The 21,327-nt window shown below is 53.2% G+C and overlaps 3 protein-coding genes across 4 annotated transcripts; 1 reads left to right on the top strand and 2 right to left on the bottom strand.

Annotated features, from left to right (window-relative positions):
- Window positions 1-4,683: 4,683 nt before the first annotated feature.
- On the bottom strand, window positions 4,684-8,486 carry TIMM17B (translocase of inner mitochondrial membrane 17B). Its single transcript, XM_084259271.1, has 6 exons — window positions 8,437-8,486; window positions 7,489-7,588; window positions 6,163-6,226; window positions 5,300-5,428; window positions 5,103-5,213; window positions 4,684-5,010 (listed from the first exon to the last, which is right to left on the bottom strand). The coding sequence occupies exons 1-6, from the start codon at window positions 8,460-8,462 to the stop codon at window positions 4,922-4,924; spliced, it is 519 nt and encodes a 172-aa protein (XP_084115397.1). The 5' UTR covers window positions 8,463-8,486; the 3' UTR covers window positions 4,684-4,921.
- A 237-nt stretch (window positions 8,487-8,723) lies between these two features.
- On the top strand, window positions 8,724-12,024 carry PQBP1 (polyglutamine binding protein 1). Its single transcript, XM_084258052.1, has 7 exons — window positions 8,724-8,790; window positions 9,183-9,267; window positions 10,627-10,738; window positions 10,901-11,013; window positions 11,206-11,517; window positions 11,665-11,728; window positions 11,866-12,024. Exons 2-7 carry the CDS (start codon window positions 9,201-9,203, stop codon window positions 12,020-12,022), a joined length of 825 nt encoding a protein of 274 aa, XP_084114178.1. The 5' UTR covers window positions 8,724-8,790; window positions 9,183-9,200; the 3' UTR covers window positions 12,023-12,024.
- A 392-nt stretch (window positions 12,025-12,416) lies between these two features.
- Window positions 12,417-19,992, bottom strand: SLC35A2 (solute carrier family 35 member A2; the record flags this gene model as incomplete). Of its 2 annotated transcripts, XM_084258363.1 has the most annotated exons (5): window positions 12,417-12,444; window positions 13,735-14,483; window positions 15,410-15,561; window positions 18,212-18,394; window positions 19,902-19,992. In XM_084258363.1, the coding sequence occupies 5 exons, from the start codon at window positions 19,990-19,992 to the stop codon at window positions 12,417-12,419; spliced, it is 1,203 nt and encodes a 400-aa protein (XP_084114489.1). The 2 variants fall into 2 exon arrangements, with proteins under 2 accessions (XP_084114489.1, XP_084114490.1); XM_084258364.1 differs by lacking the exon at window positions 18,212-18,394.
- Between the last annotated feature and the right edge of the window lie 1,335 nt (window positions 19,993-21,327).

Consider the following 21,327-nt stretch of genomic DNA (forward strand, 5'->3'; position numbering starts at 1 on the left):
CTGCTCCCCGGCCACCAGAGGAGGGTCCCACATGGCGTGCAGACCTCTCCTGCCGCCCGCTGCTCCCCTCAGCAGTGTACTTCGGTCCTTCTGCCTGCTCTGCTCCCCGCTCTGGCTCTGGTGAATTCTCTCACCCTCCCTCCCGCACTTCTGACTGTACCCAGTGCATGTATAAACAAAACAAACAAACCAGCAAAACAAATAAATAAAGCATGCCTCTATTAAAAAAAATAATAATAAATAAAAAAATAAAAAAATAAAAAAAAAAGGATCATGTTTCATGATTGATCTTTAAGATCTATAGAAGGTCTGAAACTATGAAAATTCTGTACTCTGACAAACAGAGCAATTCAGGCCCAAGGCATCTCTTATCTTGAATCATTATTTTCTATGTTACTAAGCTATGGGAAGGAAAAACAAAGCTTAATTCTAATCTGGACCAAACCTGTATCAAAATCCACTGCCAAAGACCATGGTGAACTCCTGGATGGAACGTTCTAGATATAGACAATCCGGGCCTCTGCTATCCTGATGGACACAATGTAAAAACAATGTGGTGATGAGAAGTAGTTTGCTCAGAGCAAGAGGTTGGGCAGGATCTCCCACGGAAACCAAGGTCACTTCTACAGGAGTGCCCACCCCAGGAAGGCTCCCAGAGAGCCCAATTTCGCCTGCCTAAAAGACAGTCCCGGTATCATTCACAGGAGGAAGAGAAGCCAACCTAGTAGGGCTCAGCCTCTGAAACCAACACAAAGAACTGCACGTTGATGGTGTTTGCAGAGTGCGCGCTCCTTCTGCGGCCTTGCCGCTTTGGGGCAGGATAAGCCTGGTTACAGAAGTAAGTTCCTCTTCCTCTTTGTGCATGCAGTTTCCTCATATGATGTATAATGGGGGTAAAAAAGGAAAGGCTCTGTCACCTGGGAAGTGATCACTGGCACATCCTCCCACATGCTTGCAGGTAACTGATGACAGAGACAACCCCCGCTGGTCTGCACCAGGGTCTGCAGCTTGAAGGGCTCCTTAAGCTGGTGCCCACTTCAGAACATCCAAACTCAGTCTCTAAAGGTGTGTTGCTAGGGGAGGTGGCCCGCCCAGTGTCTCAATGGCCCGGGGAGGTGGAAGGTGGGGATGTCAGAGCTGTCCTGCCCAGTTCTCCAAATGCCAGTGAGAACAGATGAAGAACACGCAGAGCAGAAAGCCGGGACTCCAGGTGAGCTTGTGTGCATCCAACCCTTGCTCTCTCCTCTCGCTCTCCCTCTCGCTGCTCTGACAAATCTTCCTCTTACTCTGTCTCCATCACTGGCCCTCACTTTTCTCTTTCTGTGCCACCAGTCTGCCTCTCTGATTCTCCCTCCCAACACCACTGTTACAGCCTCACTGTCATTCTTTTTTCTTGTACTGCTCTTCCTTTCTTGGTATCTTTTTCTGCATCTCTGCTCTCCTTTGATGTCTGTAAACTCTGGCATCTTTCTCTGGGCACCCAGGTCCCTCTCCCTCTCTTACCTGTTCTGTCTCCTTTCTTTCCCTCCCTCCCTCCCTCCTTCCTGTCTCTCCTCTCCTTCCTTCCTCCGCTCCCTCTGCCTGTATTTCATGTCCCCAAGGTCTCTGCCCGAGGGAGTAGACAGGGCAACCCCCTCTCCGCTGCCTTCTTGTTCTTCTCTGACTGTGTCGACCTCTCTAATCCTCTTCACCCCTCAAATATTTTCCATTTCCATGAGGACACACGGATGGCAAACCCAGAGGCCACAAAAAGCGCCACCAGACAGGGGAATGGAAGAGGCTGCGAGACAGACCACAGACCGAGGAAGAGGGGGCGAGGGGATTAAGGTGGGGGGGAATTGGGGATGAAGAGAAGGCCCTGAGGGAATTGAGACGCCTGCAGATGGGATGAGAGAGCTAGACTGCCAGAGAAAGCTTGTGGTCCGGCCTGTCTCTGCCATTCCGGGGCTCCTCCGCTGGAGGGAAAGGGGACAGGCAGCCTGAGCAGCTCCGGGCTGGCCCAGCCCCTCCACCCAGCTGCTAACTCTGCACCGCTGTTTTTGCCCTGCGTATGCCTCCATCAGAAGCTGAGTCTTTTTTTTTTTTAATAGAGGCATGTTTATTTATTTGTTTGTTTGTTTGTTCTTGTTTATACAAGCACTGGGTACAGTCAGAAGCGCGGGAGGGTGACCGAATTCACCAGAGCCAGAGCGGGGAGCGGAGCAGGCAGAAGGACCGAGGCACACTGCTGAGGGGAGCAGCGGGCGGCAGGAGAGGTCTGCGCGCCATGTGGGACCCTCCTCCGGTGGCCGGGGAGCAGCCGGGGATCGAACCGGCGCTGCAGAGGCTGCGGGCAGCCTCGCAACCCAGAGCTCAACCGCTGCGCCACCGGGGAGGCCCCAAAAGCTGAGTCTTCCTTGCCTACATTCCTTTTTATTTTTTTAAAGATTTATTCATTTATTTATTTATGCATACAAGAGCTGAGGTACAGGCCAGAGGTTTGGGGGGTGAGAGGAAGACAGAGCGGGGAACAGAACAGGCAGACTGACTGAAACACACTGCTGAAGGGAGCAGGGGGCGAGACAGGAGAGGTCTGCTGGCCATGTGGGTAGCTCCCTGGCCAGGGATCAAGCTCATGAACTCATGGTGCAGTGACTGGTGATAGCTTGATAGTGTTGAGACTGAACCCCTTGTGCCACCAGAGAGGCCCACAGTTCTGACCCATACACAGCTTCCAGGTGTTTCTCTTACTGTCTCTGCTCTTTCTCCTTGGCTGTTTTCTCCTTATTTTCTGTATGTCTCTCTGCCTCCGTCTGTCTTTCCACGCCTCCATCAGCACCACATCTCACACTGTGTGCCTCCAGTTCTATTTAATTTCTCTCCCTGTCTTAGGCTCACCTTCCCGTTTCTCTAATCCCTCCACGTAGACCAGCAGGCTCTGACCCCCTATCGCCTTCTGTTGGCAAGAGAAGCAAGGGCCAGCCTGAGGGCTCCTGTGCACCCGACTCCCAGCGCCATGGATGCCAGCCCACCATGCCCGCGGCCGCCCCAGCTCTCCCCACAAACTCCAGCCTCAGCTACTAAACCTGGTACTCGCCCACCCCTCCAGCCTGCATTTCACCCCTTCCGAGAAGCCCTGGAGGTCGCCCTGTCCTGCTCCAAAGCCCCACTAGCCACCTCCTAGAGAGCCTGAGCTGTGAACCGGTTCCCAACAGGAGAGGGCCGTGCCTGGGAGTGGGCAGCACCCGAGGGGGCAGGGTCTGGGAGGGGCGGAGGGCAGGAGACCTGCAGATCCAGGGATCTGCTGGGGCCAAGCCTGTTTGGAGGCCTGTTCCAAACAGACCTGGGAGATGCAGCAGGGATGGGGCCTCTGAGAGCCTAGTCGAATGGAGGTAGTGCCTGCAGGAGCCTTAGCAGGCAGGACTGAATGGGGTGGGGTCCACCGGACCTGGCGGGGTGGAGCCTGCACACTCCTGGAAGGGAAAGGCCAGAGGAGCTAGTGGAGCAGCGCTGTTTGACCAGCGCTGAGTCAGGATGGAAAGGCCAGGATGGGGCCGACAGGTGAGGGAGGGTGGAGGTGAGTTGCACAGAGGGCAGGAACAAAGGAGGTGGCAGGGATGCAGGAGTGGGACTAGCAGCCAGGCCCTAGAGAAGTGCCGGTGGGGCCAGGGCCCTGATGGAGCTTAGCACTCTCTGCCTGCCCAGGGGCCACAACCTCATGCTAGCACTGCCCAGCACCAAGAGGCTTAACTGGCGGTGCTGCAGCTCTGCTACCACAGAAGGCGTTGGGGCCCCTGCAGGCCCAGGGACCGCACTTGCTGCCGAGGAGTGATTTCGCAGAAAAGGGCATTCCACCTGTTTGCCATGACTTGCACAAAGGGGGCAGCTTTTTTTTTTCCTCCCATGAGACCATCTGCTCTGGAAAATTTTGTGCAGAGGAAAGGATTGACTCCTCAGGAGTTATTTGTGCTGCCCTTTGACATCTGCACCGTTAGTGGAGAAAACGTTTGTCCTACCCACGTGGGGGTTTGCAGGAAGAAAACCGCAGGATGTTCAGAGCCCAAGCCCATCCAGAAAAACCTTCCTCCTGATGCCCCCAACCCAAAATGAAAACTCATTTGTGGTTATTTTGTGGTTGCCCTTTAAAAAAACAAAAAAACCCACCCCGCCATGCAGAACTGTATCTGCGGCAAGGAGACAGGGCCTCTTTGCGGAGGCCAGGCCCCCCGGCCCCCACTCCCATCCCAGGCCCATGACGAGGTCCCGTGGAGAGGCGGGCCTTCACACACGGTGTCCAGAAAGACTTCAGTGAGAGGTCAGATTTCCACACCTTGTCAACGGGGTCAGTCCGGGGTGCTGGCGTGCGCAAGTGTGGGGGGTCCGTGGTCCTACTGCAGAATCACGTCCTCCACTCCAGCAATCCTTGTTAGCTTACTTCTTTCCCAAACCTGTCCCTCACTCGTGACTCATCCCTCGACACCCCCACCCTTATTCACGTACTATTCACAACCGGCTCCATTCTCCCCACCTGCTCACTCATCCTGTGAACATTTACTCAAGTCCACACTCTGGGGGACTCCCAACCCCAGGGCCTCTGGTTCTCTGGAGAGGGCGCTGCCCTTCTTCCGAAGGAGGGCCTCTGGGGCGGACGGCTCAAGGAGTACATACACAGGCATTTCAAAATTGGCTTTAAATACTCATCAGGGCGCCGCTCCAAGGGGCTGGGGCAGAGCTTGGTACATGTGAGTGTGGGGCTGGGGTGCCCTGAGAGAGAAGGAAAGCCATCCGTTGGGCAGCTGGGGCGCCCCACCCCCACCCCGGGACAAAGGGGCAGAGCAGAGGTGCTCTCTGCAAGATCCCAGTGCCAACCAGGAGCCAGCCCTCCCTTGGAGGTAGATCATGGGGAGGAGCTCCCACGGAGGGGGTCACAGGCATCACTTCTTCAGTGGTACTGCTGATAGCTGGGGTAGCCCGAGGCTGGGGCCCCCTCCTTAGGGGGAAGCTGGCTGGGGTCCTCCAGGAACGGGGGTGCTAGAGATGGGGAGAATCAGGTGAGGGTGAAGGGCGGAGGGAAGGCACAGCGTCTCCCGCCTCTCCCCGACCAGTCTCCACCAGGTACTCACCGTTGCGGAACTGCTGGGCAGTATAGCGAGTGAGGAGGATGCCGACACCCTCGATGAGGGCCAACAGAATGCCCCCCATCATTGCCGAGCCTACCATGGCCAGTGGGCCACCTGGGGAAGTGAGGACCCAGGGAGAGAGAGGTCAGGGCAGGCAGAACAGGCTGGAAGAGGTGGGGGCTGAGAGTCAGGGCACTCACTGCGGGCAGCCAGCACAGCCCCAGTCAAGGCTCCGCTGGTGATGGAGTTCCAGGGGTCTTCCTTGCCCCGCAACCGCACCAGGCCACAGTCGATGGTGGAGAACAGGCCCCCCCACACTGCAAAGCTACCTGTAGGGGGACCGAGACCTAATTAGTGTTCCTAGGAAATTCTGAGAAGCCACCGCTTTGGGTCTGGAGACCTCCAAGGCCTGGATGCTCTGGCCGGAATGGGGGGGAAGCCCAGACACCGAGGCAGAGAGCAGAGACTCCTGGGGATACCGCCCATCTGCTCCCTGGGTAGTTGGCGGGCGTTTACAAGCAGAGTTGTCTTTTACATGTCTTTAACAGAGCAACTTCAATCTCCATGGCCACCACAGAGAACTGAAATTCTGATTTTAGTTTCAGGGAGAAGAAAATGGGTTAGGCAAGCGAGTTAACAATACGACTGTTAGAATGTTTACTGGGGCCTTACTGTGTGCCAGGACCTGCTCTAGGGGCTGTGTTATCTGCCTTCTGAAATGTTGAATGAGTTAGTATTATGAAAGTGCCTAGTGGAGCACTTAGGAAGTACTGTGCAAATCACAAAATGACGGAGGTAGTTACCGTACTGGCATCCCCGTATTACAGATGAGATTCACAGACATTAGACCACTAGCCCAAGGCCACACATCCGGGAAGTGCCAGGACCTGGGGTTAAGCTACAGAAATCCTATTAAATTGTCGGAAAATGTCATTGCCCCAGGAAGTCCCAAGCAGAGCTGGGGTTGGAATCTGGAGCCTCGACTTGCAATCTAGACCCAAGGGAACAACCACCCCCAATGTTGCCATCACATCTCCTATATTCCCCACCCCAAGCCTCTCACCTCCAATTTGGGGGGCTCGGATCCTCACAGCATTGACACTACCTCTCAATCGGTGTCGAATTCCCTGCGGGAAGTGAAGAGAAGTCAGCAGGGTTCAGGCCACTGGCAGACAGGGTTTCTAGCTTTTAAAAAAATATTTATTTATGCATATGAGAATTGGGGTATAGGCCAGAGGTGTGGGGGGTGAGAGGATTCACCAGAGACAGAGTGGGGAACAGAACAGGCAGACTGACTGAAATACACTGCTGAGGGGAGCAGTGGGCGAGACAGGAGAAGTCTGCTGTGCCATGTGGGTAGCTCCCTGGCCAGGGATCGAACTCGTGCTGCAGTGGCTGTGGAGAGCTTCATAGGTAGCGTCTCAACCCCTTGCGCCACCAGGGAGGCCCTAGTTTCTAGCTTTTAAGAGAGAGACAGGGGAGGGAGACCTGTTAGGGGGATCAGGGCAGACATGTGGAGAAGCAGCCAGGAACCGGGGGCTGGTGAGCACCTCAGCATGGTGTTCTTAGACCCAGGCTGGGTTCTCATTCATACATTCATGACTACTGAGCACCTATGTGCCAGGCACCATGTTGGGCTACAGCAGTAAACAAGGCCAACCTGGTCGCTGCCCTCTCAGAGCTCACATTATAGAGACCAGGCCCTGAGCAAGGACACAGCTACACAAGAAGGCTTCACACAGCAACACACACCGCTGAGGAAATGGGGTGAAGAGATACAACAGTAGCTGAAGGGTCAGGAAAGGTCTCTAAGGAAGGGGCACTGGTGCTGAGACTTGGAGTTGGAAGAAGAGGAGAGGGAGCAGTTGGAAGAAACCTGGGCAAAGATCCAGGAAAGAGTTACAGGAGTTGAAGGGAGGAACAGGCCTAGATATATCAGTTACGGAGACCTTGGCAAATAAATGGCACTTAAAACCATGGCTTTTGATGATATGGGAAGGGGCTTGCAGAGAAAGAGACAGAATTGACTATGTAAATTTAAAAGCATTTTCTCAACTTTATGGAAGGCTGTCAAATTAAACTCCTGTCACTTCTTTCTAGCCAGGTTTCGGACTCAGAATCTGTCTTTAGATAAGATCTGTCTGGCTTTGCTCACACATTTAGGATTTGGTGATGACTGGGCAGCACAACATTTCTAGAGACACACCAGTTCCGTTGGGAGTGGGGCAGAGGCCACGTTTGCAGTGTGTCCCAAACCCCAGATGCAGGGGCTGGGTAAGTGCATGTGGTTGGCAGCCCCCGGAGCAGTTTTCAGAGCAGTTTTCAGAGCATACATATCCTGTGCTCGCAAGGCAGGACCCCCGGGCCACCCAGGGAAGGCGGGACTCACAACAGGGGCGTTGCGGAAGCCTTTGATGGCCTGGAAGACTCCTCCGCCGATGACGCCCATAGTGAAGGCTCCACCACAATCATCCACAATTCGCCATGGGCTGCAAGCATTAAGGGGGAAAGAGGGTTAACGTGAGCCCCCACCCCACCCCCCTGTCGGCCCCCAGCCCCAGCCCCCGTCACATGGACTCTTTCCAACTGGGAGACTCCAATTCACCTCATAAAATAACGAAATAGCCCCGTTATTTTCCCCTTCAATTAAAAAAGAAATAGTGCAAAGGGGAGGGGGGAATGGTCGTCTGTCCTGGCCGCCGTTCCACTTCGCAGTCAACCAAGGAATCAGTCGACTGCTTTACTACTATCGAACATGAAATGAATTCACACGCGCAGAGTGCTGACACGTCTGAGTGTTACTACCTTAGTTTATTAAAGCGGGACGGGCCGCAAACCAGCCCCCTCCGCTTCTCCGACAGTGAGCACGTCCAACCAAGCCCCGCCTTCCTGCCCGGGTTTTGACGGGGCACAACTGGGAGAGACCATGAACGGACCGTGGGGAGGATGCGGCCCAAATCCAGCGGCCCAGGCCCCGCCTGCACTCGCTAAAGGGACCTGGGAAAAACCACCTGGGGATTTCCGCTCAACAGCGCCCCCCCCGCGCTGGAATGGACTCGACCAGCGTGCGTCTTCATTAACAAAGGACTGCAGACACCGAGTTAGGGGGGACGTGGAGTGCTTCGCTCTGCACCGCACCTTCTCCACACACACATTGTGGCCCTTCTTAACGGAGCCTGGGTGGAAGGGACGCAGTGGAGGGGAACGGGAGACCACTTTCTAAGCGTCTCCTCCGTCTGCGACGTGGCGCTGTGTGGCCGGTGCCACCCCCGCCCGCCCCCCACAGCCGGCCGTGGTGCCGCGGCCACAGTCCCGATGCCTGTGCCCATCGCCGTACCAAGGCTCCCGAGCGTACTCCTCCATGGCGCCGGCGTCCGGCCGCGCAGTCAGGCTGAGCCCCGCCGGCCACGCCCCTACTGAAACGTACACAGACGCTCAGCCTTCCACCTATCTCCGGACTATGATTGGTCACTGCACCGCACGTCAGGCCGGGGGCGCACTCTCATTGGCCGCTCCGGCTTGCGGCATCTGTTCCCTGCAGCCAGAGTGTCGCCCAGTTACCGCAAGGCTCGGGTAGAGACACCTCTTTCCCTGCTTTGCGAGAGGAGAGTCGTGTGTCCTGGTGTCTGTAGCAGATACAAGAGCGAGGTGGCCGGTCTGAAAGCCTTCCACTACGCGCGTGACTGTATTGGTAATGTTGGGGTGGGCGCTCCCATTGGAGCTGGGGGGGGGCTACGCTCTCCTCCCCCATCCTAGCACATTGGTTCCTCCCACCCGGCAGTCCGTGGGGGACGTTGGGTGAACCTATTCCTGGGGCGCGGGGGAGCCCTCCGGCGGTGGGCGGAGTCTGCCTGTGGGAGAGAACCGGGTCCTGGATCCTCGGGAGGAAGGTTGGTGAGGTTTCGGTTATATTACCACTTTTTAGCACGCTGGTTCCCTCTGCCCAGTTGCTTGTGTGTGGGGGGAGGGGGCCGGTATAGGTGAGGGTCTAGTGGAGTACATGCTGGGAGGAAGTCCTGGGTTACATGATCCGGACTTGAATTCTCTCGTGAGCTGGTTTTTAGTGCGTGCGTCCTTACCTAGGTCTGTCTACTACCCGCCATGCCGCTGCCCGTTGCACTGCAGACCCGCTTAGCCAAAAGAGGCATCCTCAAACATCTGGAGCCCGGTGAGAAAGCCAAGAGCAGATGGGCCCACCATGTGCCAGACTTGACAGGCACTTCGTTGTTGGTACAGCCACTTGATAGCTAGCACCGCCTACTGCGCACCAAGCAGTAGGGTGGCAGGCATTTAGTTGTTAACCTGATGGATCCCGGACACGCACTCCTACCGCGTGGCAAGCACTGGTTTGGGGGGCATAAGGGAGAGAGCAATTTCATCCTTAATAGTGACAGTGGATCCTATTTGGGGCCTCCCGTTTGCCAGGTTCAATTCATCCATCAATCCGTGGGATTACAAAGTATCTAACAGTAAAGGCCCCCGACATCTGCAATTCCCGGTGTGCCAAATAACGACAGGAGGTTGATACTTTGTTGTTCACTACAGAAATACCATTATTTTAGATGGAGTCAGGTTCTATGCTGGTGATACTTTCCCGATTGTTCACCAGCTCTACCAGACCCTTAGTATTACTGTGCGCCTGTGCACTTAGAAGTTATTGTATGGTAGAATCTGGTGAATCTTTTGGGCCACGGTGTGCCAAACACTGCAAAATATGTCTTATTTTCACCTTATTGATCTATGACAAGCCTGTTGCATGCCAAGCCTAGATCTTATGGTTAATAATATTGATGATCACTTATATTTTAAACCTGTGGAAGATGAGGCCCTGTGCTGATGGTATTTCTTATTAACAACGCTAATTATAGCTGACATCTCTTTGGGGCCTACCTTGTGACTGGCACTGTGCTGCTAACAGATGCATTTCATAGATGAAATCTGTGATAGGTTTACTGAGGGCCAGATACTGCACTGATAATATACACCTTTGATTATATTCTACTGATATTAACTGACAAATATTGTAGGCTTCAGGAGCTGATTTAGTCAGAGCAGTGTTGGGTAAATTCCTTGCTCACCAAATTCTTGCTCCTCAATATACAGGGGTCAGAAACCCCCTAGTTTCCCAAGATTGGGAGCTTAGGATTTGGACCTATTTTCAAATAAACCCCTTGCTGTTGAAAAAACTCTTGCCCAAATAGATTTGGATAGCCTGGTGTCATATACTACCTGAACTCAGGAACTGAGTAAATGCGGATACGATCCGTGATGAATCCCTGTTGAAACTCTGAAACCAGATAGGTTTGGGTATATCATCTTCTCTGAACTCCAAAACAGAAAAGATATAGGTAAAATTTGGGGTAAATCCCAATATTTTGATGCTGGGATTTGGAAGGTGAGCAGTATCCGCCATGGCTGATGAACTCGGTTGCATGTATGCACACTTCCTCCAGCCCCACGTGGTCCCTGCGTGCGTGTCCCTCCCCAGTAGAATGCTCGCTAGTCTCCTCTTCCCTCGTCCTGCCAGAGCCAGAGGAAGAGATCATTGCTGAGGACTATGATGATGATCCCGTAGACTATGAGGCTACCCGGTTGGAGGGCCTGCCACCGAGCTGGTACAAGGTGTTCGACCCTTCCTGGTGAGCCTGGGAACATGGGGACACAGGGGAAGAGATCCTGAGGGTCCTCCCTGTGGGGTTGTGACATGGGCCAGTTAGAGGCAGAGGCTGGGGAGGCAGGAGCTGAGGCTGCGAGGGGACACGTGTGCTGACACTCCTTCCCTCCCTCCCGCCGCCCCACAGCGGGCTCCCTTACTACTGGAATGTGGACACAGACCTCGTGTCCTGGCTCTCCCCACATGACCCCAACTCCGTCGTTACCAAATCTGCCAAGAAGCTCAGGAGCAATAACACAGGTGAGTTGGCAGATCCAAGGGTGCCTCGAGTGCTTCTGGCAGGTCTCAGAGATGGGTCAGGTAAATGCTAGTGTGTCAGGGAGGGGCAGGTGAGATAGGCAGCCCCGGCCCCCGCCAGGGAAGCCGTTCATGACATGCTCCTGGGTCCTGATGGGAGAGGGTATAGGTCACCTTGAGGCTTTGTGTTCCCAGATGCTGAGGAGAAGTCAGACAGGAGCCATGAGAAGTCAGACCGGGGCCACGAGAAGTCGGACCGGGGCCACGAGAAGTCGGACCGTGGCCACGAGAAGTCGGACCGGGGCCACGAGAAGTCGGACCGGGGCCACGAGAAGTCTGACAGAGACCGAGAGCGTGGCTATGATAAAGTGGACAGAGAGAGGGACCGGGACCGGGACCGGGACCGGGACCGGGACCGGGGATATGACAAGGCAGATCGGGAAGAAAGCAAGGAACGGCGCCACCATCGCCGGGAGGAGCTCGCCCCCTACCCCAAGAGCAAGAAGGGTAAGTGGAACAGGTCTAGGACTAGGGGGAGGTGAGCAAGGTGCCGGGACATGCAGGGAAGGGAGCCCTCACTTTACTTCCTGTGAGCACAGCAACATGTCTTCCTGGGGTGGGGGAGCTCAGAGACCATATCAACTACTTCTATAGCAGCAAGCCGGAAGGATGATGAGCTAGACCCCATGGACCCCAGCTCGTACTCGGATGCACCCCGGTAAGTGACAGCTCCTTACCAACCCATTTCCTCATGACTCACCCATCCCTTTCTTCCTTTATCCTCCCTCCATTCACCAGCAGAGGAGGGTTGCCTACCACATCCCACATTCCCACCCCCAACCCTGTCACCCCCAGGGGCACATGGTCAACAGGACTCCCCAAGCGGAATGAAGCCAAGACGGGTGCAGACACTACAGCAGCAGGGCCCCTCTTCCAGCAGCGCCCCTACCCATCCCCAGGGGCTGTGCTCCGGGCCAATGCTGAGGCCTCCAGAACCAAGCAGCAGGACTGAACCTTCACACGTCACCCCTTCCCTGGCCTTGAAGTTTTCAATAAAAACTTTGTCGGGGAATTAATGCCTACTGAGTCCTGAGCACTTCTTTTCCTTGCATTTTTGAGGGTCCCCAACCCAAGCCAGCAAGATGCAAAACACACTTTATTTACAAAAACTCACCTACGAAATGGTGTGGGGTAGCAGGGGCTGGAGGCTGAAGTGGGTTCTGTCCATGCCCTCATTACCAGAGTTTAGTCACATCAGCCCTTGGTGGGTGGGGGAGGGGGTGGTGGGAACAGGGGGTTCAGTGTCTACCTCCTCCCACCCCTAATACTGATCAGAGTGTTTGGTCCCGGCTGGGCCAGGGCAAGAAGGGAGAACGAGGCCAGGCCAGCGTCTTCAATCCCAGCGGCTATGAACCCTTCACCTTGGTGAGCAACCTGTGGTGGGGGTGGGGAGGAAAGAAAAACAGAAAGCTGGGGTGGGCTGGCAGGCGGCGTCCTGAGCAAGCGAGGGCAACAGCAATGAGGCTGGTAGTCCTGGGGTTAGTAACAGCCCACGCGGAGAGCAGGTCCCTGGGTCAGAAAGCTACACGTGGACTAAATAAATACAATATCTTTATTTGGCATTGGGTATCCTGATACTTGTTCATTACAGTTCCTTAGAAAACCAAAAAAAAAATCAGAACAAATTAATCAAAAATAAAGATCCAACGGCCCTATTTACATTGAGCAGTGACAGCCCAGGCATCGCCCATGCACACACACGCGCTCACATACACTCCTGGGGGACAGTTAAGGGGTTAATAAGCTTTGGGAAGTGCAAGGGGTAGGTTCCACATTTCAGCAACTTTAAGACACGCCCTCCCAGGAAGTAAGGGTGCCTCAAAAGGCCAGTGGGGTATCAAGTGTGGTTGGCAGCTTCCCTGTCCTCTCAGGATGGTGCAGAGAACCCTGCACTCTGCAACTGACTGTCCTAGCTTAGATTCATTGAGATTCAGCCACTTCAAGGATTTCTCCTCCTTGCTTTTCCCACACCCTGGATCATCATCTGATTACACCACAAATCCCCAAACCACATACACACACACACACAAAAACAAATGGCCCCTGCTGCACCCTCCCCTGAACAGGCTGATACAAAAATCCCAGCTCTTGCCCCTGCCCCTTCCACTCTCCTTGGGCACTCACTCACAAGAGGCCCATGTCCAAGGGTCTCTGTGTCAGGTTAGCTGCCCCAAGGCCACAGAAAGACCAAGCTGCTCACGTGATCCAGTGTGGTTGGGAGGGAGGCCGCCAGTTATGGGAAACAGCCCCACAGGTAGGCATCAGTCATAACTAAAAAGCTGTAGGGTTTTTGTCCAACTTATCCTTACAAAGGTGGAGGGCTGGCCAGGACGCTCCCAGCATGAGAGAGGACACCTCTGGCACAGGGGGCAGACAAAAAAAGGCCTTGATTGACACTACCCCCAACCCTGTCCCAAGACAGATTTGAATGAGGCAGAGGCGGCAGCTCTAGAAACCCCTCGGGGCAGGGAGACCGGCCTATAAGGAAGGGTTCACTTGATACCCTGCCATAATGAAGTCTCTATAACCTTGGAGAAGACTTCCAACCCCGGAGGAGCTGGGCCCCAGTGCCCACCTGGGTCCAGCAGAGACCCGCACCCTCCACCCAGTCCCCCTCCCTGTCGTCCCCCCACTGCCGCCAGCCCTCACTTCACCAGCACTGACTTTGGCAGAAAGGGCTCCATGCTGAGGTCTCCACGGTGGGAAGACAGCTGTGGTGGCGGCGGCTGCCCTGGAGGCTGCTGGTGAGTGCAGGGCCCAGAGGCGGAGGTGGAGGTGGAGGCAGAAGCAGAAGCTATGGCTTTGGCTGCACCTCGGGGAAGGCTATAGAGGTAGACTGCACCGATGACAAGCCCAGCGCCAAGGGCAAACAATGGGTCCACGTGGAAGCCAAAGAGGCGGACGGAGGCAACAGTGGACAGCACAATGGACAAGGAGGTGGCGAAGCCCTTGAGGATGTTGTCAGCATACTTGACGACAACAGCCACCAGTAGCCCACCAAAGGCCTGGTTGAGTACCACACCCCAGACAGCAGGAGTGTAGCCAAAAAAGAAGCCACGGTGGGCCACGGCAGTGCCCTCAGCCCACCAGAGCCCCACCAGGCCCAGCGCCGTGCCAAAGAGGCCCAGCTGCAGGTTGCGCAGCCACACTGAGCCCGAGCTGCCTTTGAGGATCTTCTCAAAGTAGACACCTGCGAAGCCCGAGGAGAGACAAGAGGCCACAACAGCTGCCAGGCCTGCCCCAGGGTTCTGATCCAGTGGCCGTGGGCCTCCGCCACCAGCTTGCTGGGCCTGGACAATGGCGACTCCAGTGAAGAGGAGCAGCAGCGAAGCCCACTGCAGCCGGGAAAGGCTGCGGTTCAGCATGAGCACGGAGAACAGTGCCGTGGTCAGGATCTTCAGCTGGTATGTCACCTGTGAGTGGCATGTGGAAGACACTGAAGGCTGTCCCTGGCCCCGACATGTACACAGGGGAGGCAACACCCACCATGGGCCCCCAGGCTTAAGGGAGGGACAGAGTGGGGTGGATGGTAAGCAAAACAGCAAAAACAGCCATCTGCTGGCCACTGACCGAGGTGTGGTTGTTAAATGGCTCTGAGGTACCTCCCGGAAAATACACAGGAGGATGGCTGTATGAGGAAGTCGCAGGTCACACCCAAGTCCACACCCCAACCCTGTCTCCTGGCTGTGCAGTGGGGGACAAAGAACTTGTCTGAGCCCGGATGGCATCACCTGTACAATATGGCTGACGCACGTGGAACGCCTCACACAGCACATAGTGTATGAACGGTAGGCTGTGCTGAGGGAGGTCTTGGTAAGCATGAATCAGCCACAACCCTGCCAGCAAACATTTCTATGGCCCTTACTGTTCTGCCGGGTGTGGGTCTAAGCACTTCACATGAAGTTGTTAGTTTAATACTCACGTATAAAGGGGGCACTATTGAAATGTCCCATTTAAAGATGAGAAAACGAAGGTATAGAGAAATTAAATGACTTGCCCAACATCGCACAGCTGCGAAGTAAGCAGAGATGTGATTTGAACCCAGGTAGCCTGGCCCCAGAATCCAGGCTCTTTAGCCATTTTACAAAACTGCCTGCAAATAGCCAAGAGCTTATCTATCACTAGCCCAGGGCTCCTTATTTCAATTAATCATCCCAGCTACCCAGTGGGTAGGTATTTCCATTCCCGCTTCTCTCACAGATGAGACTGAGGTGGAGGGGGGTCCAAGTATATCCCAAATGTGATACAGCCCCTGCTCCCTGAAGAACCCCTCCCTCTAATATCCTGTGTCCCCGGGCCCAGTCAGTTCCTCGGGGACTATGCCAGGCATGAGGCTCACCTGGAAAGTGGCAGCTGGCAAGTTGGAGATGGCAACATACTGGAGATTATTCTGTAAGGTGTAGATGAGAGAGGGCACTGCAAGCTTGAGTGTGTCCACATATTGCACCAGGACAGCCTCATGGAGGAAAAGAAACAGGTGCTTCACGTTACCTAGGCGGGGAAGCACAAAGGGGAGGTCTCACACTTGAGCAACTTGAAGACTGCCCCCTACCAGAGTCCTCTGCAGCACCAACTAAGATGGAAGGCCCGAAGTCCCACCACGCCTGGTTCTGTCTCTCCCCACCATGCTCTTGAACAAGGCCTGTGCTCTCAGCTTCCCTACAGTACAACCCTGTCTTCAGGAGGCTCTGCGGACACTCAGTTTAACGGACACGAAAGAATCATCCTTAACAGTGCCTGATAGTCACAGCCATATTCCACTCCTCACGTACCTCCCCGGCAGAGGCGCGTTCAGGGCATGCATGCAATACGTGTTTATATCATGACGTAACCAGCACTAACTAGGAGCTCACAGAGTAGAAGCCCTACAAGTGTAATGGGAAGGCTGTTTACCAAACAGCAAAACTTTTTGACTAGACTTCTAGGTGGAGTCCAGCCCAGCTCCTTCCTGGTCTGCAAGCTGCCTGAGGTGGGGCCATCTCCCACTCAGCCACACCTTTCCAACATCCACGAAGGCGCTGCCCCTGCTGCATGGAAGAATGCAGGTGTGATGACCATTAAGTAGAATATCTAGCTGGATGGGGACAGCTCTCATCCCAAGACTGTCCACCTGTGTCTACGCAGGCATTTCCTTTCATAATTTTCACAGACCTTTTCCTCTCTAAAGTGGCAGCTCTTTGCCCTCCTTTCTCCCTTTCCTAATAAACTTGTCCTTTTACAAATATTTGGGGGAAAAAGTTTAGCTGGGACCTGCTCCAATCAACACATGGGAATGGTTTCCTAAATTATAAAGCCTTTGTAACATGCACCTCACTTCCTTGCAGTTCATCTTTTAAGTCTCAGCTGAATGTCACCTCTCAGAGAAAACCCCACAGCCACTGCACAGGGTTATGGCAGAACTGCTGATCCTCACTCACAAAACCCTGTCCTTGCCCTTGACGGCATTAACCCAGGAGTAATTACTGGTTTTCAGCCCACTAACTAATTTGCCTGGGCCCAGAAGTTTTGGTGCTCAAAATTTTCCAGGTGTCAGAAAGGTGGTATATACACCATATATTTCACCTAACACACCCCACGTATGTGAGGCTCATGCCATTACCGAGCACATGTGTGTGTATTTCTGCAGTGATCTGTGTAATTATTCACACTGAATGGAAAAAATAAAAAGCACAAATATACAAATGGCCCTAAATCAAGTCAGGTCAAGTTTTACCACCAAAGTAGTTCAGGAAAAAAAAATTGGGGTGGGGGTTTGACGTTGCAGATAAGAGGTGAAGGCCGGTGATCAAGGTCTCTAGTCATTTGTTTCGCCCCATCTAAACTACCAGCCCTGAGGGCAAGGTGTGCTCTGTGCACTGCTAGTGCGTCCACAGCCGTGTTTACTCTCAGAACCAAGCAGGGACAGAGCAGGTGGCTCCTGAACTGCTGCCTCCCAGGGCCCCGGAACTCATGAGTGGGTGAGGATGCTTTCTGAAAAGTAAACAGAGGGCAGAGCCCAGTGATGCATGTCTATTCTTTATAACTCTGAGGCTTTTACAGAGAAATGACTGGGGAACGTTTTAAAGAAGGCAGCCTTCGGGGAGGTATTTAAATTAGTAGATAAATCCAACTTATAGGAACACTCGAGGACAGATAATGTTAAATGATACCAGAGGGAGGCAGTGAGCAAAATCCAGACTACCCAAAGTCTGTAAGACAAGTGATGTGATTTCTCCAACAAATTCACTGTAGAAAGAAAAAAAAAAAAAAACAGCTGGAGGGGAACCCAGAGGTTAGCAGACTTAGAAAACATCAAGCAATTACAAAACACAACCTTCTACAAAGCTGAGCCCAACTAACTTTAAAAACTCTCTGAGGAGTGGGAAGAGCACAAGGGACTATGGAGATGGTGAGCGGATGAATGGGTGGTGGGAATTCTATGGGGACTACCCCTGAGAGGAGAAATCAAATGTACAAAAATGAACAATGATGTAAAACATATACAAATAAATTATATAAAAATAAAATTAAAAAATGGACATTTTGGAAGTCACAAGTTTGAACAATGACTGGCTATTTGATTATTTTATTAAGTTTTAGAATTATTAATTCCAACATTTCTAATTTTGATGTATGCTCTTTTAGATACTAGGCATTTTTGAAAGTGTGCCAAAATATTTACTTAATAAGGGGGGATTTACTTCAAAGTAATCCTTACTTCATGTGGAACATATAAGGCAGGCAACATAAGGCCCGGGGAAGGGAGGGAGGCAAACAGCGAGATTGGCAATGAATAGAGAAATCACTGATGCTGTTTAACGGCAAATGGCCACGAGTTAATAATTGTTGAATCCGGGTGATGGGCCCATGCATATTTTACTATTTTAATACCCTCTCTGATTTTATGGTTGAAGTTCTCCATAATGAAAAATTAAAGAGAAATAAACAATCCCCAAGTTAGAGTCACCCGTTACCTCATGGGCACAGACTACCTCTCTCCTACAGTCCACACAGGCCAGCTCCAGGGGGGCTAGGGGTATAAAAGTCTGGATGCAGCTACAGACGCAGAGATACCTCTGCAGCAAGCCCTCCATGTGGGCTTGAGTACACACACAGAGTCCCACCCACCGACCCCAGTGCAGCGCCCCTCCCTGGCTCATACCCCTCTTCTGTGCAAAGAGCAGCAGCAGGCAGGTGAGACCTTTGAGCACTTCAGCCATGACCACAGCTGTGGTGGCAAAGAAGCGGTCCCCAGGCAGCGTGCGGGCGTAGCGGATGCTGAGGATGAGGGAGGCATTCTGGACCACCAGCACGGCTAGGGATATGTATTTGAGGCGTCGGTGAGCTGTAGGGAATGGAAGGAGCAAGGGGGAACAGGGGTCAGAAGCTGCTGGGGCACAGACACACCATCATCCTCCCCTCACCTTTCTCAACCTATATCCTCTTAGACAATGCCTCTTCCTCCTTCTGCCTGCCTATCCTGACCAAAGAGGGCCTGACCCTGGCCTGCTTCCACAGCCTCCACCACAGGCAGCCAGGAAGAGATAAGTGGGCCCCACCCTGACCAGCCCATACCTGGAATCTTTGCAGAGGTGTTAAGAAATGGCTGGGGCGGGCCCTGGAACCCACCCCAGCCCTCTTGCTTCCTCCCTAGCAAGAACTCTCCCTCATACAGAATACCAAGCACATTCTCAATATTCACTGAGTGCTGACTGTGTGCCTATCACTGAGCTAAGGGATCTTTATGGATTACCTCAACAGACCATATATTGCTCCAATCTTTTAAGTAACTATAAAGATTCCCATTTTATGGATGAGCAAACCTCAGATTTATATGAAATGATACTTCTAATTTAATGAGGGACTGTCCCATGTAAAAATGATATCCCAGTAGACGGAATGAGACCACTGTATAAGGCATGCCCAAACCCCTAAGGAACACTTTTTTTTTCCCACCTAAGAAATTATTCCATTTCCTCATATTCTCTCTCCAACCCCTCTCTCCTATGAAGATAGATTCCTCTTGACCCAGAATGGTCTAGCAAATAGAACAAAAAATTCCCCAGTTTTCAGAGAATTGAACCCTAAATAATGAATGGTTACTCCACCATTCTGGGTGCCTCAACCAAGTAAACAAGTATTTCCCTATACTCCATATGGTCCAGTCATCCTCTCACCACGGCACCCCCATCTCCAGTCAAGGAGTTATTATTTTGTTTTACTGACATTCACAATTCCTTCCCACTTTAAGGAACTCCCCCCACCCGACGTCCTTTATCTGCCATATAAGGAGGGAAGGACCCTTATATTCCAACATACAATGAACTCTATCTCCATTACGAAGGGACCCCCAGAATGAGCTCCCCATATGAGGAAAGACATCCCCATCCTCAAAATGGACACGTTAGCAGATAAGGAATGGCCCGCCCCACCCTAACTCACAATTGCTGACAGTCCCCTTTATAAGGAACCATCTCCAGAATACCTCTCCCTACGGTAAAGGACGAACTCTCCCACCCTCAGAATAGCCTCTCCGTGCTGTAAGGACGGACCCCAAACACACTCAGAATGGTCGTAGCCTCCCCAAAAGGAAATACGCGCCATCAGACTTAGAACGGTCTCTACTCTCCATATGGAGAAGTGACCCCCCCATGCCCTCCGAATGGTTTCTTCCCCGCCCCCAACACATCATGCTCCGTTTCGTCTTCCCTATCCGATCTCACGCCTGCCACACACGCATACACACAAACACATTCATCGGTCCATACCGGAGGCTCCCACTCGCTGGTGAGGAATCTCCCTGCCCGCGCAGCTCTCGCGACCCCTCGCCCCACCATCCCAGCCATTCTCACCGACACTGGCGGTCCCAAGTTGCAACGCCCCCGCAGAAACCGCCCCCGCCCCAGGCGCCGCCGTGGAACCACCAGACCCAACCGCTGCCATGTTGGCATCTGCCTGGCCCGTCCCCTCGGCAACAGTCCACTTCCGCGCCCGTCACTTCCGCTTCCGTGCCTCCGGGTGGGGGCAGGGCGGGAGGCGGGGCTGGCCAAGCAGAGGCCTCCCTCCTTTGCTTAGCAGGGCAGTCTAAGCCCGAGGCCTCAGGTTAGTCAAATTCACGTCGGACCGGGAAATCCAGCAGCCTCAATGGCCCATTTCCGTCACCAGACGCGCCCTCGTCTTCATTGATCCCACAACCCCCCCATCACCCGCCCATCCTCTCATCTCACTGGTTCAGCGGTCCTTCTACTTTCTGGTTTCTTTATTGGCATTTTCTTCAGATGCCCTTTCTGCATCTAAACTCTTAGGTCTTTCCAAGTTGGACATAAGTCCCTTTCTTTACTCCTCGCCCCCTGCCATAAATCCGCGGGCATCTGGGAGGCAAATGAAACCGGGAGGGAGTGGGGGAAAGTAAAGGGGGTAGTGGAAGAAGCAGCAAGCTAAGCTAGTGTGTAAAAGCAGAGTTCAGAATAAACAAATGCAAAGGCATTGGCTCTCATGATGCAGAAGTGAGAAGGGAACAGGAAGGCCTGCAGGTGAAAGGATTACAGGTTAGCTTTTATAGACAGTGCAAGATGGTACAGTCAAGGTTGGGACAAGTAAAATAGACTAGGGCAGGGGAGTCAAGAGTTGGCGAGATGAAGAGGTTAGAAGTTTAAGGCAAAATGGGCAACTACACCCTGGACCTTAGAAAACAAGGGCTGGGCAGATGCCTGTCAGCACTTAACCCTCCCCCTACCAGCTCCAGTTCCCTGAAGGGATTTGTGATTGCTTCCCCTGGAATTGGGAGAAAAGACTTTCTTCTGCCTCTGGGCTGCAAGTTTTCATTTGGGGCTGTGTCCCATCTTCCATGTCCACAGTCTAACAGAGAGCCCTCTGCACATACTGGGCACTACCATAAGAGCTGGGAAGGAAATCTGTTTTGTGGTTCTGCTTGAACCCCTAAAAGATCTTTAGAACGACACCATAAAACTGGGGCTTCCGGAGGGAAAAGGAGAAATCCAGTCCATTCATCTCCCGCTTGGCTCAGCAACAGCCGAGATTTGTAGATGCTCCACAAATGTCTTGCTGCATCTACAAATGGCCAGTCACTTCTGATTCTATTACATTTATTAAATAGTGAGTTTCCACACATGGCTTTAAATAATCCAGGTAGGGGGAAAAGGGAGAGGACACAGTTGGAGCTCCCATCCCCAATACATAAGTATTTACATTTCAGCAACTGGACAATCCTGGCTCAGAAGGCGGCAGCAAGTATCTGAAAAAGGTGGAGGGGGGAGG

The sequence above is a fragment of the Talpa europaea genome (genome assembly GCF_964194135.1).
Source record: "Talpa europaea genome assembly, chromosome: X".
Classification (NCBI taxonomy): domain Eukaryota; kingdom Metazoa; phylum Chordata; class Mammalia; order Eulipotyphla; family Talpidae; genus Talpa; species Talpa europaea.

Coding starts and splice junctions, on each gene's coding strand:
- TIMM17B (XM_084259271.1), bottom strand. CDS start 8,462: ATGGAGGAGTACGCTCGGGAGCCTTG. Junction 6,227..7,488: donor GCTTCCGCAACGCCCCTGTT/GTGAGTCCCGCC, acceptor CACTTCCCGCAG/GGAATTCGACACCGATTGAG. Junction 5,214..5,299: donor GGCTGTGCTGGCTGCCCGCA/GTGAGTGCCCTG, acceptor TCACTTCCCCAG/GTGGCCCACTGGCCATGGTA.
- PQBP1 (XM_084258052.1), top strand. CDS start 9,201: ATGCCGCTGCCCGTTGCACTGCAGACCCGCTTAGCCAAAAGAGGCATC. Junction 9,268..10,626: donor CCTCAAACATCTGGAGCCCG/GTGAGAAAGCCA, acceptor TCGTCCTGCCAG/AGCCAGAGGAAGAGATCATT. Junction 11,518..11,664: donor CTACCCCAAGAGCAAGAAGG/GTAAGTGGAACA, acceptor CTACTTCTATAG/CAGCAAGCCGGAAGGATGAT.